A 15,861-nucleotide genomic window follows, 5' to 3' on the forward strand; every position below is an offset into this window, starting at 1 on the left:
TTTCTTTGTTTCGATTTTGTTGAATTCAGCTCTCATTTTGATTATTTCCTGCTATCTAGTTCTCTTGGGTGAGTTTGCTTCTTTTGGTTCTAGAGTTTTCAAATGTTCTGTTAACTCACTAGTGTGGGATTTTTCCAGCTTCTTTATGTAGGCATTTAGTGCTATGAACTTTCCTCTTAAATATTTTCCAATTGAAAATATGGAAAATATTGGACACTGCTTTCATTGTGTCCTATAAATTTGAGTAGGTTGTGTGGTCATTTTCATTGAATTTTAGGAACTTTTTAATTTCTCCCTTTATTTCTTCTTTAACTCATTGATGATTCCGGTGAGCATTGTTTAATTTCCATGTGTTTGTGGACTTTCTGGAATTAGGGTTGCTGTTGAATTCTAGTTTTAAGCCATGGTGATCTGATAAGATACATGGGGTTATTCCAGTTTTTTGCATCTGTTGAGGTTTGCTTTGTTGCCTAGTATGTGGTCAGTTTTTTTTTTTCAGTTAAAACAATCCCCCTTTAATTCAGAATGAATTTCTTAGAATATCTAGTACAACACTGGCATGTGGTCAGTTTTTAAGAAGATTCCATGAGGTGCTGAGAAGAAAGTATATTCTTTTATGTTTGGATAGAATGTTCTATAGATGTCTGTTAAGTCCATTTGAGTTATAACTTGTTAGTTCCCTTATTTCTCTGTTAATTTTCTGTCTTATAGGCCTGACCAATGGTGAGAGTGGGGTGTTGAAGTCTCCCACTATTAGTGTGTGGTGTTTAATGTGTGATTAAAGCTTTAGACGTGTTTCTTTTACATATGAGGGTACCCTTGTATTTGGGGCATAGATGTTCAGTATTGAGATATCCTCTTGATGGATTTTTCCTGTGACTAATATGAAATGTCCTTCTTTGTCTCTTTTGATAGATTTTAGTCTGAAGTCTATTTTGTTAGATATTAGGATAGCTATACCCACTTGTTTCTTAGGTCCATTTGATTGGAAAATATTTTGCCCAACCCTTTACTCTGAGACGATGTCTGTCTTTGAGGTTGAGGTGTGTTTCTTGTATGCAGCAGGAGGATGGATTCTGTTTTCATATTCAATCTGTTAGCCTGTGACTTTTTATAGGTGAGTTGAGTCCATTTATATTAACAGATATTAATGACCAGTGATTTCCAGCTCCTGTTATTTTAGTTTTCACTGTTGGTGATGTTATCGTCTGTGTTTTTCACTTCTTTGGGATTTGCTGCTGTGAAATCATCTATTGTCTGTGGTTTTTTGGATATAGCTGACTTCCTTGGGTTGGAGTTTTCCTTCTAGTTCTTTTGTGTAGGGATGGGTTTATGACTTGGTATTAGTTAAATCTGATTCTGTCATGGAATATCTTACTCTGTCCATCTATGGTAAGTGAAAGTTTTGCTGGGTATAGTAGTCTGGGCTGGCATCCGTGGTCTCTTATTGTCTGGATAATGCTTGACCAGGATCTTCTGGCTTTCATTGTTTCCATTGAGAAGTCAGGTGTAATTCTGATAGGTCTGTCTTTGTATGTTACTTGGCATTTATCTTTTGCAGCTCTTAATAGTCTTTCCTTTATTCTGTATGTTTAGTGTTTTGATTATTATTTGGCAAGGGGACTTTGGTTTTGATCCAGTCTATTTGGTGTTCTGCAAGCTTCTTGTATCTTCATATGCATATATTTCTTTAGGTTGGGAAAGTTTTTTTCTATGATTTTGTTAAATATATTTTCTGTTCTTTTGAGTTGAACTTCTCCTTCTTCTACAGCTATTGTTCTTAGGTTTGGCCTTTTCATGGTGTTCCATACTTCCTGGATATTTTGGATTAAGGTTTGTTAATGTTTTCTTTGACTGACGAGTCTATTTCCTCTATTGTATGTTCAGTACTTGAGATTCTCTGTTACATCTCTTGTATTCTGCTGTTCATGCTTGTGTTTGTAGTTCTTGATCGTTTTCTCATATTTCTGTTCCTATAATTCCCTTGGCCTATGTTTTCTTTACTGTCTCTATTTCAGTTTTCAAGTCTTGAATAGTTTCTTTCATATGTTTGATTGTTTTTTGTGGTTTTCTTTAAGGGATTTGCTGATTTCTTCCAATTTTTTGTTTGTCTTTTCCTCCATTTCTTTGAGGGAATTTTGCATTTCCTCTTTAAGAGTTTCAAACATTCTCTTGAAGTTATTTTTAGGTTATTTTCTTCTGCTTCATCCATGTTTGGTTGTTCAGATCTTGCTGTTGTAGGGTGTTTAGGTTTTACTGGTTTTGTGTTGCTCTTTGTGGTGTTGTGTGTGTTCTTATCTTTTCTACTCATCTTTTCCTCTAATAGGTGTACTTGGGGCTGTCTGTGATTCTGTTTAATCTTCCAGGTGCCAGTGAATCCAAGGCTCAGATGGTTGTTCCTCATGGTACAGTCAATGCCATGGTTCTAGTTACCCCTTTGGTCCCTCCATATTCCTGGAGGTCGCTCAGCACTACCAGGCTCTGCTCCACTCCCTTGGAGTTTTTTGTCTCGGGCCTGCTCTAGCCTAGGTTGTCATCTCAGACCTGGATCTGTTCCTGCAGAGGTCCCTGGCTTGGGTTTTGTCTTGTAAAGGATCCTGGCTCCAGTCTACTCCCTCAGATTTCCCAAGTTTGGGTGCTCCCAGACCCGCAGAGGACCTGGCTCAGGCTTACTCCCTCAGAGGTCCCAGACTCATGCTCGGACCTGCAGATGTTTCAGGTTTCTGGCTATTTCCTTTGATGTCCCAGACCAACGCCCAGATCCACAGAGGTCCTGGCTCAGGCCTAGTTCCTCGGAGGTCCTAGACTCATGCCCAGACCTACAGGGGTCCTGGATTAGGTCTATCCCTTGAAGGTCCAAGATTCACATCTGGACCCTCAGTGGTCTCTGGCTCTGGCTCACTCGCTCGGCGGTTGCTCCCCTGTACTTGTTCTGGTGGAGTTTCCTGTCTCAGGTCTGCTCTGGCCCAGGTTGCTGACTCAGTCCTGTTCTGCCAATCTTAAATAGTTTCTTTCATCTCTTTGATTGCTTTTTCTTGGTTTTCTTTAAGGGATTTGTTGATTTCTTCCAATTTTTTGTTTGTCTTTTCATCCATTTCTTTGAGGGAATTTTTTCATTTCCTCTTTAAGGGCCTCAAATATTCTTCTAAAGTTATTTTTAGGTCATTTTCTTCTTATATTTCATCTATATTTGGTTGTTCAAGACTTGCTGTTGTAGGACCACTAGTTTTTATTGGTGTGTTGTTACTCTTTGTGGTGCTGAGTGTGTTCTTACCTTGTCTACCCATTGTCTCCTCTGATTGGTGTAGTTGGGGCTGTATCTCTGGTGATCAATCTTCCCAATGGTTCCAAGAGAACAATGGGTCCAAGGCTCAGATGACTGCTCCTCGTGGTGCAGTCAGGACCATGGTTCCAGTCACCCTGGAGGTCACTCAGTGTTCCTGGAGGTCTCTCAGGACTCCCAAGGGTCGCTCTGCAATACCAGGGGTCATTTGGGCCTGCTCCCACAGAGGTTGCTTGCTTGGGGCTGCTTCTGCTGAGGTCAATGCCTTGGGCCTGCTCCAGCAGAGGTCCCTGGCTTGGGCCCAGTCCTACAGAGGTCTCTGGCTCGGGCCTGTTCCTTTAGGGGTGGCTCCCTTGTACCTGCTCCTGTGGAGGTCATTGCTTCAGGCCTGGATTCTATTTTTAATTCAGTCTGTCTTTTTATTGGGGAATTGAGATCAGTAATATTGAGAGTTATTAATGAACAGTATTTATTGAGTCCTATTATTTTGGTATAGGTTTCTTGCCATCTTTTGATTAACTCTGCTGGGATTATTTATTCCTAATGTCCTCTTGGGTGTAGTTAACCTTCTCTTCAAATTTAAGGTTTCATTCTAATGATTTATGTAGATCTGGATTGGTAGACAGAAATTGCTTAAATTTGTTTTAACCATGGGATGTTTTCCATTCTCTGTTAATTGTAATTGATAGTTTTGCTTGGGTATAGTATTCTGGGCTGAAATCTGTGATCTCTCAGAGCTGGAAGAATATCCATCATAGCCCTTCTGGTTTTCAGGGTCTGCACTGAAAAATCATGTGTTATTCTAATGGGCCTCTCCCTTTATATGTGAGTCTTTTTCCCTTGTGACTTTTAATATCTGTTCTTTGTTCTATACATTTAGTATTTTGATTGTTATGTATCATGAGGAGTTTTTTTTCATCTATTTGGTGTTCTGGATGCCCTTTGAACCTTGATATGAATCTCTTTCCTTAGGTTTTGGAAATGTTTTTCTATGATTTTGTTAAAAATATTTTCTGTGCCTCTCACTTGGGCTTTTTCCCTTGTTCTTTATTATTAAAAAGCTTGGTCTTTTCATAATGACCCAGATTTCCTGGATGCCTTGTACTTGGATATTTTTATATTTAACATTTTCTTTGACTGAACTATCCATTTCTTCTACCTGTATTCAAGACCTGAAATTCTCTCTTCCATGTTTTTTAATCTATTGGTGAGGCTTATCTCTGAGGCTTTTGTTTGGCATCCTGGAGGAGGCATATTTTCTTGTTTATGGTTTTGTACTTGGATCTCGACATCTGGAGTTACAACATTTGATGTGCTTCTTGGTGTGTGTATCTCGTTTCATCATTGAGTGGGTGTTCCATATTTTAGTTGCTATTGTCCACTCTGGGTCTTAGTCAAATGTGCTAGCTGTGGAATCCGTGAGTCTCAGTCTAGCACAGCCACTGTGGGTCCCTGTTAGAGAGAGATTCTGCGGGTTGGCAGAAGTCACAAAGGAATAGATGTACTAGAAGGAAAAAATAAAGGGGGTGGCAGGAAATAATTAGACCTCTGGGTTTTCACCAAGAGGCTGAGTGCTGAGGAGATGGATGTAGGCTTGGAGAAGCAAAAATCTAAATTTTAAGAATATTTCTTTATGCACATTAGCATCTGAGAAACTTACTTAGCAATAGTGTCTTCTCTCTTATGATCATCCACCAGTTTAGGTAACACCATTGGGATCTAAAAATCATATAAATTTTCATTCTCTGACCTGGAGAATTAATAGTCCTTGGGGTTACCAAATTAAATGTCTTTCTAATTTTTTCGTATAGAGTCTCAGTATGTATTTCAATTTGGTGTTAAGTTCACGATCATCCTGCATCAGCTCCCTGAGTGCTGGGATTATTGGTGTGCATAACTATACTAAGTTGAGTTCATTATTTTGTCAATTGAGGCATTGAAAGGTTAAATAACTTATATAAGGCATGCAAATATGTAATGGAAAAGCCAAGAATTGAAACTAGAATTCTTTCTTCACAACACAATGGTCCTTGGGTTTCCATTCATCTAAATCTTATTTCTTCCTATCCTCATATTTTTCTAGCATTGGAATTGAGGTTTCTACAAAGGCATCTTTGAGTCAGATTTTGAAAGTTTGTTTTCTCCTCTGTTTCTGTAGTTTGATTCCTAGTTTCTCTGTCTCTTTTTTCTTTTGTTTTTCCTATGTATCCCTATCAAGTATATCTTCCCAAAGCACAACCTTTATATATCACTTTCTTCCCCCTAAGTCTCTAGTAGCTTTTGTATTTCCCAGTTCCTTATCCTGAGCCTCATCCAAATGAAAAACAAGATGTTCCCTTGCCCATACAGTAATCAACATTGTCTTGTTTATCAACCATCACATCTTCCTCTCCCTGCTGTGTACTGTTTACATAATACCCCCTGCTGCTTCTTTTCACTTAAAATCTTCGTCTAAGAGCCAGGGCCAGGCATGGCACACATCTAAACACTAGCACTTGAGAGGCTGAGGCAAGAAAACTATCAATATGAGATGAGCCTGTCTATATTTTGAGTTCCAGAGAGCCTGAAATACATAAAGAGACCCTATCTCAAACCAAAGGAAACTAATTATGTCTTCTATCTGTTAATTAGCCAGTGTTGTCATGGGCTGGAATTCCTAGGCTGATTTTCCCTCCTTGATAATTTCATTGTTTTTTTTTTTATGTGATTTTGCTACCCATCTTGGCAGTTGTTCAACCTCACAGAAATTCCATACAAATAGCTTACTATTTCATTTATTCATATTCATTGCCAACTCAAAAATTTTGTTTTGTTTTGCTCTTTTTTAAGACAGGGTTTCATGTAGCTGTCCTCAAACTCATTGTATAGCTGAGAATAATCTTGAATGCATAATCTTCCTGCATCTATGTTCCAATTGCTATGATTGCCAGAATGTATCAGCACATCTGGTTCAATTTCTCTAAAACAGAATTCTAAATCTTTTGTGATCTTGTATTGGGAAATGGAATTTTAGATCCCCTATCAAGAAATGAAATAAAAATAAGCAATTCATTTTGAGAAAAATTTAAACATTTTCCTATAAAAGACACCACTACTAAAGAAATAAAAAAAAATAGCTGAAGGCATGGGAGTAAATGTTGGAGAAAAGAGATTTGCATTTGGAATATATAAGAAAAATTGTACAACTTGATAAGGACAGCCACATTTTTCCAGTGAGGGAAGAGTTGCTGTTTTTCCAGAGAAGGTAGCTATATGACCAGCAAGCATATGAAAAGATGTTCACTATAATTAGTTATCACAGATATACAAATACAAAAATAAAGTGATCTGTCACTTTTACATCCAATAAGATGACTGTACTCAAAAAGACAGAAAAAAAAACAACTATTGGCAAATAATTAGTGCTCTCAACAAAGACTGTGATTACAAAGCAAAGTGGTGCAGAAGCTGAAGGGTGATCAGTGCATGCCTAGAATGTACAAGGTCCTGGATTTGGTTCCCAACAAGGTAAAAGGAAGAAGAAGGAAGAATAGCCTGAAAGTGCCTCCAAAGATTAATATATTTACCATATGATCCAGAAATTCCATCCCTGTGTATATACCCAAGAGAAATAAAAACATGTATACTAGATGTGGGACTATAATTCTTGCATGACACCTATTTTGTTATATGTAATTTTTATCTGTTAAAGTTAAAACCTTCCTTTTTATTTAAACAGAAAAGGGGAGGTGATGTGGGGTTCCCCTCTGTATGCTGTGGATACCATTGATTAATAAAGAACTTGTCTTGGTCTGTGATAGGGCAAAAGAGTAGAGCTAGGCTGGGAAAACTAAATGGAATGCTGGGAGAAAGAAGGCAGAGTGTAGAGACGCCATGTATTCACCGCTGGGGACAGACAAGCAGGAACCTTGCCAGTAAGCCACAGTCATGTGGCAATACACAGATTAATAGAAATGAGTTAAATTAAGATGTAACAGCTAGCCAATAAGAAGCTAGAGCTAATAGGCCAAGCAGTGATTTAATTAATACAGTTTCTGTGTGGTTATTTCAGGGCTAAGCAGCCAGGAACAAGCAAGCAGCCTCCTACAACAGTATACAAATAGGAACTCATACACAGATACTCAAAGCAGATTCATTCATACAGGAAAAAGGCACATAACTCAAATGTCCTAGCAAATGATTTGTAAATAAGTATTGTGATATTTCCATATAATAGAGTATTATTTGACCAAGAGAAAGAATGGCATACTGATACATGCTATAGAATGAATGAATCTTAAAACTGTTATATGGGGTTAGGAATTTACTAGTTAATAGAGTGCCCACCTAGTAGGGAAAAACAAAAACCCAGGATAGCCAAAACAATCCTGTACAACAAAAGAACTTCTGGAGGCATCACAATACCTGACATCAAATTCTACTACAGAGCTACAGTACTGAAAACAGTCTGGTATTGGCATAAGAACAGACAGGAGGGCCAATGGAACCGAATAGAAGACCCGGATATCAATCCACATACCTTCGAACATCTGATCTTTGATAAAGAAGCAAAAAATATCAAATGGAAAAAGAAAGCATATTTAACAAGTGGTGCTGGCATAACTGGATATCAACACGTATAAGAATGAAAACAGACCCATATCTATCACCATGTACAAAACTCAGGTCCAAATGGATCAAAGACCTCAACATAAAGCCAGCCACACTGAACCTTATAAAAGAGAAAGTGGGAAGTACACTTGAACACATTGGCACCAGTTAAATATAACCCCAGTAACACAGACACTGAGAGAAACAATTTATAAATGGGACCTCCTGAAACTGAAAAGCTTCTGTAAAGCAAAGGACACGGTCAACAAGACAAAACGACAGCCTACAGAATGGGAAAAGATCTTCACTAACCCCACATCAGACAGAGATCTGATCTCCAAAATATACAAAGAACTCAAGAAATTGAACACCAAAAGAACAAATAATCCAATAAAAAATGGAGTACAGGGCTGGAGAGATGTCTCAGCATTTAAGAAAACCGACTACACTTCCAGAGGACCCGGGTTCAATTCAAAGCACCCACATGGCAGCTAACAACTATCTGTAACTCCAAGACCTGACACCCTCACATAGACATACATGCAGGCAAAAAAATCAATGTACATAAAATAAGAATAAATTAATTTTAAAAATTGGAGTACAGACCTAAACAGAGAACTTTCAACAGAGACTGAGAGCAATAGTTAATAAATGGGACTTCATGAAACTGAGAAGCTTCTGTTCGGCAAAGGACATGGTCAACAAGACAAAATGACAGCCTGCAGAATGGGAAAAGGTCTTCACCAACCCCACATTGGACAGAGGACTGATCTCAAAATATACAAAGAACTCAAGAAACTTGTCTTTTTTCTCTTACATCCAACTACGGACAGTTCCATCATTCTCTACTCTTTTCTTCCCTGCATTCTGTGTTCTATTCATTGAATTGACATGCTCTAATTATTGTCTGCTGCTGTCTACAAAGTATCTCCAAAATTACCTTAAATCCCACATGCATAAAACAGAACTAACCAATCAAGTATGGCGGTGCATATCTGTAATCCAAGCACTCAGGGTCATGAGTTCAAGGCCAGTCTCGGCTACATATGAAGGACCCTGTCTTGAAAAGAAATATAGGGCTGCCAAAATAGCTCACTGGGTAAAGGCACTTACTGCTAATCCTGACAAACTTATTTCAGTTCCCAAGACCCACATGGTAGAAGGAGAGAACCAACTCCTGCAAATCATCTGATCTCTATCCAAGTAGGGTGCCATGCTCATATACACACACAAATAAATAGGTAATAATTCTTAAGTCTTGGGAGGAGGATGTGACCCAATGGTAGACTGCTTTCCTGGCATGCCCTGAGATTAATCCCCAGCACCAGATAAAACTAGTTTCAGGTGGGCCTGGTGGTTCATGTCTATAATCCCAGCACTCATGAGACTGAGGCAAGAAGATCATCAGGCTTAGGCTAGTTTAGCTACATTGCAAGAGAGAGAGAGGGAGAGAGAGAGAGGGGGGGGGAGGGAGGGAGGGAGGGAGGGAAAAGAGAGGAGAAAAAAACCCTCTTCATTTCATCATTTCCCTTTTCATGAAGTGTTGCTAAAATCCCTTCCCAGCAGGAGACATAAAGCAGCATCTATCCTTCCTCCTAATGTCCCAGTCACAAACCCGGGCACAATTCTGTCAGAGTTCACTCTGGGTAATCAGTGAATTTATTGGGCTTATTTACAGAGCTTAGGTGTGGGCTGACTTTCAGGGGTGTGGGCACACCTCTCCCAACCTGCCAAACCTGAAAAGCTTTACCAAGCAGGGATGAGAGCTTCCCTGTAACCATAGAGATGGGTCCCCCCACCTAGTTCTAATCTTCTCTGGCCTCTATATTCTCTAACTCCTCCCCCGGGCCACATAAAGCATTGCAGAGCCGTATACAGCTAAGGAAACAGCTGTATACTCAGGTTCAAATCTCAGACCTACTCTGCGCAGCTATGAGAGGCTGTAAACCTTGAATCAGATCAGCTGGGATGATCTTTTGCAAGGGGTACGTAGTTGAACTCCTTAAAATAGTGGTTTCTTGGCTCAGAGGACAGTCACTAAGACACAAAACATTTCAGTGACTTCCCAAGAGTAGCTTGCTAGTCTAAGCTCTGGTCTATAATGCAAAGCTGTAGTTGGCATTTTCTTTGGGTCACCAACCAGCTCCCAAATAAAGACATGAAATTTATTATTAGCTATTATTAATTATAAATGCTCAGCCTTAGCTTAGGCTTGTCCTACTAGCTCTTTTAACTTAACCTGTTTCTAGTCATCTGTGTTTTTCCTGGGACTTTTTACCTTTCTTTCATTCTGTAGGTTTTACTTTCCTGCTTCCTTTGTGTCTGGTTGTCTGCCCCCCTGTCATCTTTTCTTTCTTCCTCAAGCTTAAATTCCTCCTCCTCCTTACTCTCCCTGCCTGGAAGTTCCACCTATACCTCCTCCCTCACTATTGACCGTTCAACTTTTTATTAGACCAATCAGGTGCCTTAGGCAGGCAAGGTAAAACAGCAACACACATAAAACAAATGCAGCACATCTTTGCATAGTTAAACAAATATTCCACAACATGAAACACTTTACACTCCAGCCCTTATGGTGTCAGTAAGTGTTTCACATGCCTTATATTAACAGTTACATGCTACAACATATTTTAAATATGCATTGGTGTTTTGCCTGCATGTATATCTATATGAGATGTCATATCCCCTAGAACTGGTGTTAGACAGTTGTGAACTGCCGTGTGGGTGCTGGGAATTTTACCTGGGTCCTCTGGAAGAGCAGCCAGTACTCTTAACTGCTGAGCCATCTCTCCAGCCTCACAACATTTTTTACTATAAAACTTTCCTAAGCTTGCAATGAATTAATATGTGTCCTAATGCTTTAAGAGAGTAGCCTATTGAGTGCAGAATTCCAAATGAATGTATTTCACTGAAGTATCACATTAGACTATCTCATGCCAACACTATTCTGAGGAAGTGCTCAGAAATTTGATCCTGCATTTGCGAACTTGTTTCCCTTTCTTTTTTTTATTTTTTTCCATTCAAAAATTTACACTTCCTCCCCTCCTCCCTTCCCCTTCTGCTCCCCCACTCCCCCTCCTCCTTTCCCCTCCCTCTGTAGAGAGGACAGGGTACCCTGCCCTGTGGGAAGTCCAAGGCCCTCCCCCTGCCATCCAGGCCTAGGAAGGTGTGCATCCAAATAGACTAGGGTCCCAAAAAGCCAGTACATGCAGTAGAAACAGGTCCTAGTGCCATTATCCATGGCTTCTCAGTCAGCCCACATTATCAGACACATTCAGAGAGTCCAGTTTGATCACACGCTCGTTCAGTCCCAGTTCAGCTGGATTTGGTGAGCTTCCATTAGATCAGGCACACTGTCTCAGTGGGTGGACCAACCCCTCGCGGTCCTGACTTCCTTGCTCATATTCTCCCTCCTGCTCTTCAGCTGGACCTTGGGAGCTCAGTCCGTTGCTCTGATGAGGGTCTCTGTCTCTATCTCCATCTGTCACCAGACGAAGATTCTAGGGTGATATTCGAGATAATCATCAGTGTGATAGTGGGGCAAGGCCAGTTCAGGCACCCTCTTCTCTGCTGCCCAAGGACCTAGCTGGGGAAATCCTGGGATCCCCTCTAGAGCCAAGTCTCTTGCCAACCCTAAAATGGCTCCCTTAATGTAGATATCTTCTTCCCTGCTCCTATATCCGCCCTTCCTCCATCCCCACCCTTCCACTCTCCCAAGATCTCCCCAGTCTTTCCCTTCTCCCTTCTTGTTCCACTTCTCCTCTGCCCCCATCCCCACTCCCACCCCTACCCCCACCCCCACGCTTCCAACTTTTGCCCGGAGATCTTATTTGCTTCCAATTTCCAGGAGGAGATATATATGTTTTTCTTTGGGTTCACTTTGTTATTTGGCTTCTCTAGGCTTGTGAACTATAGGCTCAATGTCCTTTGTTTATGGCTAGAGTCCACTAATGAGGGAGTACATAACATATTCATCTTTTTGGGTCTGGGTTATCTCACTCAGGATAGTGTTTTCTATTTCCATCCATTTGCATGCAAAATTCAAGATGTCATTGTTTTTTACCACTGAAATCAGCTGCTCACACCAAACAACTTGTAGTGTCCCTTAGCAATACTCACTGGCATACAATCTGAGTCTTTGTTTATTAAATTTTCCTATGAATCCCCTTCTCTTTCTCTGTACATCTATATTTTTATTCTTTATCAAGATTTAATATATCACAAAATGGGGGCTGAAGAGATAGTTCAACGATTAAGAGCACTTGACTGCGTTTCCAGAGGTCCAGCAACCACATGGTGGCTCACAACCATCTGTAATGGGATCATATTCCTTCTTCTGGTGTGCATGAAGACAGAACACTCATATACATAAAATGCATGAATAAATAAATCTTTACAGAAATATATCATGCTAGGCAGTGTGGCACACACCTTTAATCCCAGCACTTGGGAGGCAGAGGCAGGTAGAACTCTGTGAGTTCAAGGCTAGCCTGGTCTACACAGTGAGTTCCAGGACAGCAAAGGCTATACAAAGAAACCCAGTCTTGAAAAGCTAAATATATACACATATTACATACATACATACATACATATATGTGTGTGTTGTGATATCACAAAATTCACTATTTTAAAATGTAGAATTTAGTGAGTTTTAGTATAGTCTTAAAATTATACAACTATTATCACCGTTATCTAATTCTAAAAGATTTTATCAACCTAAAAGAAAACTGTATTCATTAGCAGACACTCCTAACCCTCCTTCCTCCAGCCTCTAGCAACCATTAATCTACTTTCTTTCACTATGAGTCTTCCTAGTCTAGACATTTCATATAATCATTACAGATCTAGATCTTATTCATATCTCTCTTATGATCATGTTTGTTTTCTTGATCTCTTTTCCGTTCATGTAGTTTAAGTAACCACATCCTTACTATGCACCAGATACTGTGCCAGGCTGTGAATGCACAAAGCGAAATACATTTTACATTAAAGACACCCCGTCTCGCTGTGAACAAAATTTCAAGGAACAAAAGTTTATGCACGAAGTTATAAACGATCAAAGTCAGCTTCACTGAGAAAGTCACATTTGACTGAGGATTGGACCATTTCTTCATTCATTAATTAATTCAGCAAATGTATTGTACCTCTGTTGAATGCCACGCATAGTGTTGTACTCTGAGGATACAAAAATGAAACAAAAAAATCAGTATACCACAAAAAATTCAACAGGCTGAAGAAATAAATACGTAATTTTTTAAAAATGATGTGATATAAATTATATTAGAGAAATGTAAAGCTTGCTATAGAAATGAAAAGAAACAACTCTAAATTTGCAAAGCAGATGTTTCGGCAAACTAGACTGCCTCTGAGCAAGCGCTGCCGTGTTCGTCTCTATTACTGTGTCAGGACTGTGCCTCATGTCCACGCCACTCCAACAAACCCTTAATCACACCTTGGGAAGCCATTTTCCCTTGTGATATTAAGGGTGAAATTCGGGGCCTCACACGCTTGACAAGCTTTCTGTCACTGAGCTGTACTCTCAGATCCATGAAGTCATCTTTCTATGCCGATGCCTTGTTTCCCCAAAGCTGCCATGAGTCCTGTAAGATGAGAGCTTTGCCTTATCCCTTTAGCAGCCTCCTTCTAGTACTGTCTTATACGTAGTAGTTTTTATCGATCCAACTGAAGGACAGCTGGGTATGATGGCATGGGTCTGTAGTTCCAGCACGTGGCAGCTGAAGCTGGACAATCACAGGAACCCGGGAGTTGAAGAGCAGACTAGGCAACATAGCAAGGTCCCTGTCTTAAACAAAACAATAGTGCATAAAAGCCAAGACAACACCCTTACCACTCAAGAAGCGTCTTCCCAAGTCTTCTGTCACATCTTTGCCCTCCGGGGCCTGAGACATATTTGGTATGTGGCTTCGCCATGAGTGCTGTCTTTGTTCTCCATCTCCTTTACAAGGACAGGGCAAGTTTCTTCTTATACTAATCCTTTTCACTATTACAAAATACAATGAAGAATCAAATATAATTTTGTGATTAGCGGAGTTAAAAACCACTGATAAGGCTTTAGTACCATCTCAGAAATGGGCCCTTTGTTCGTAGCTTAGTAGATTATCTTAACACTAAAGATTAATATTTCTTTTGCAAGAACAGAAATTCATTGTGGTCAAGGGAATTAAGAGACTCAACAAAACAGTTTCTTGACCGTGGCAGCAAAGAAAATGTGGGAATTGAGAAGATAATTAGGTGAGGACAGCAGCAACAGGAGAGTCAAGCCGGGTGCAGATTTTTCTTCTGCTTCAGAAAGGGCAGGAATTGGTCTCTTGGATTCTTTTTCTTTCAGTGGTAGAGGCCTCATTGCCTTTCTCCATTTTTGTGTCACTCCACAAGACTTCACTGTGGCACATTCCACAGCTGCCATGCCTTCAAGGTACTCACCTGCTCTCCAAGAGCCATCTTTCCTTAGGGCTAGCTGAGCAATTGGCCATGATACAGTGTTATGATCAGTAGTGACAGTGACAACTTTGAAACACTCACTCCCTTGATTTCAGGAGGGCTACCCAGAAGAGGAGATTCTCTGGCTAATGATCAAGGCTTGGAATACTGGAATATTGATGTACAGCAGGAACAAGTATGAATCTGCAAAAAGATGGGCTGGCCTGGCACTGGATTTCCTTAGCCACCTTGGCTCCCTCAAAACAAACTATGAAGCTAAGGTAGGAGGGATAATCCTGCAGTAGGTGGAGGACTTAGAGGGCACAGAAGTCATGGCAGGCTCCCATAAGCACATATCTTACCGTGCTTGACTGGGGGAAATCTTCATCTTTGAAGAGCTCAGTGATTCCATATCATTTCATGAGGTAGGAGACAGGGTAGTAATTTCTTAGGGTGAAAACCGGGAAGGATGGGGAAGAGCAAACATAGGGATAGTGAACAGAATCTGATCAGGAAGACTGCACTGCCAGGAGTGAGCTCTGGAAAGATATATCACTGCCGGTGCCAATGTATGTGGGCCAGGGCTGACCTCTGTGCAGACAATGGCTGCTCAAACAGGAATTTCCCCAGGGATTATTATTCTCAGTTTCAAGCGTCTAGACCATTAGCTAACCAAGGTAGGTTTGGTAAGGGAAAAGCCTTATTACCAAATAAGAATAAATTTTCTGTTTTGAATACCTCCTCCCTTACTAGAGCTGTCTGTTCTTAATTAAACAGACCTGCTGCCCTCGGATTCCTCTTTCTCAAGAGAGGACTGTGTGTACTCCCCAAATGGCAACTCAGACCAGACTTCACTGTGGGTCTGGGAAACTTTCCTTCATTATTCTTTTCTTCTCAAAGTTTATTTTCTGTCTTCTTTCTCAGGTGAATCTTCTGTATGTCAACCTCATGGAAGCATTAGATAAAAGGTGGGAGCTAAGGTCTGCAGAGATGGCTGAGCGGTTAAGAGCACTGACTGATGCTCCCAAGGACCCAGGTTCAGTTCCCAGCACCCACACGACAGCTCGCCACCGTCTGTAACTCCAGTTCCAGGGGTACCAGGTATCTGATGGTACCAGATCCCTGTGGTATCTTTTCTGATTCCCAAGGGTACCAGGCATGCACATGGTGCGTGCACATAAAATAAAAATGTTATTTATTTTTTAAGGAGTTTATCTTTCAGTGAAGAGTGATACTAATTGAAAGAAAGTGGATAAGCAGGCTGGCTCAGAGCAACTTGAAGGTGTATCTTCATAAGCTGTTGAGTAGTTCAGTTTTTGCCATATGTTCCCTTGAACTTTTTGTTCTCTTAAGCACTATTTTTATGTTAAATAAAATTTTCTCAAATAAAAACATTTTGACTTTCACTCAGTGATCAGCTAATTTCTAGGAGAAAAGTGATGTTCCTAACTACTAAGGGTTATATTGGAAGATTCCATGCTAGAGCACGATACCTCATGTAAATTAAATGGAGTGGCTACCCCTGCCCAAAGTGCCCAAACTCCCCA

The 15,861-nt window shown here is 40.3% G+C and overlaps 1 protein-coding gene across 1 annotated transcript in view; it reads left to right on the top strand.

Annotated features, from left to right (window-relative positions):
* Tex11 (testis expressed 11) overlaps positions 1 to 15,657 on the top strand; it is a 267,891-nt gene extending 252,234 nt beyond the window's left edge. Inside the window, exons 28-29 of the mRNA XM_048417933.3 lie at positions 14,431 to 14,595; positions 15,239 to 15,657. Coding sequence (XP_048273890.1) covers positions 14,431 to 14,595; positions 15,239 to 15,394 — 321 coding nt within the window. The 3' untranslated portion in view covers positions 15,395 to 15,657. The remainder of the gene's footprint in view (positions 1 to 14,430; positions 14,596 to 15,238) is intronic.
* Positions 15,658 to 15,861: the final 204 nt, after the last annotated feature.

The sequence above is a fragment of the Myodes glareolus genome, chromosome X (assembly GCF_982192425.1).
Source record: "Myodes glareolus chromosome X, mMyoGla1.1, whole genome shotgun sequence".
NCBI classification, from domain to species: Eukaryota; Metazoa; Chordata; class Mammalia; order Rodentia; family Cricetidae; genus Myodes; species Myodes glareolus.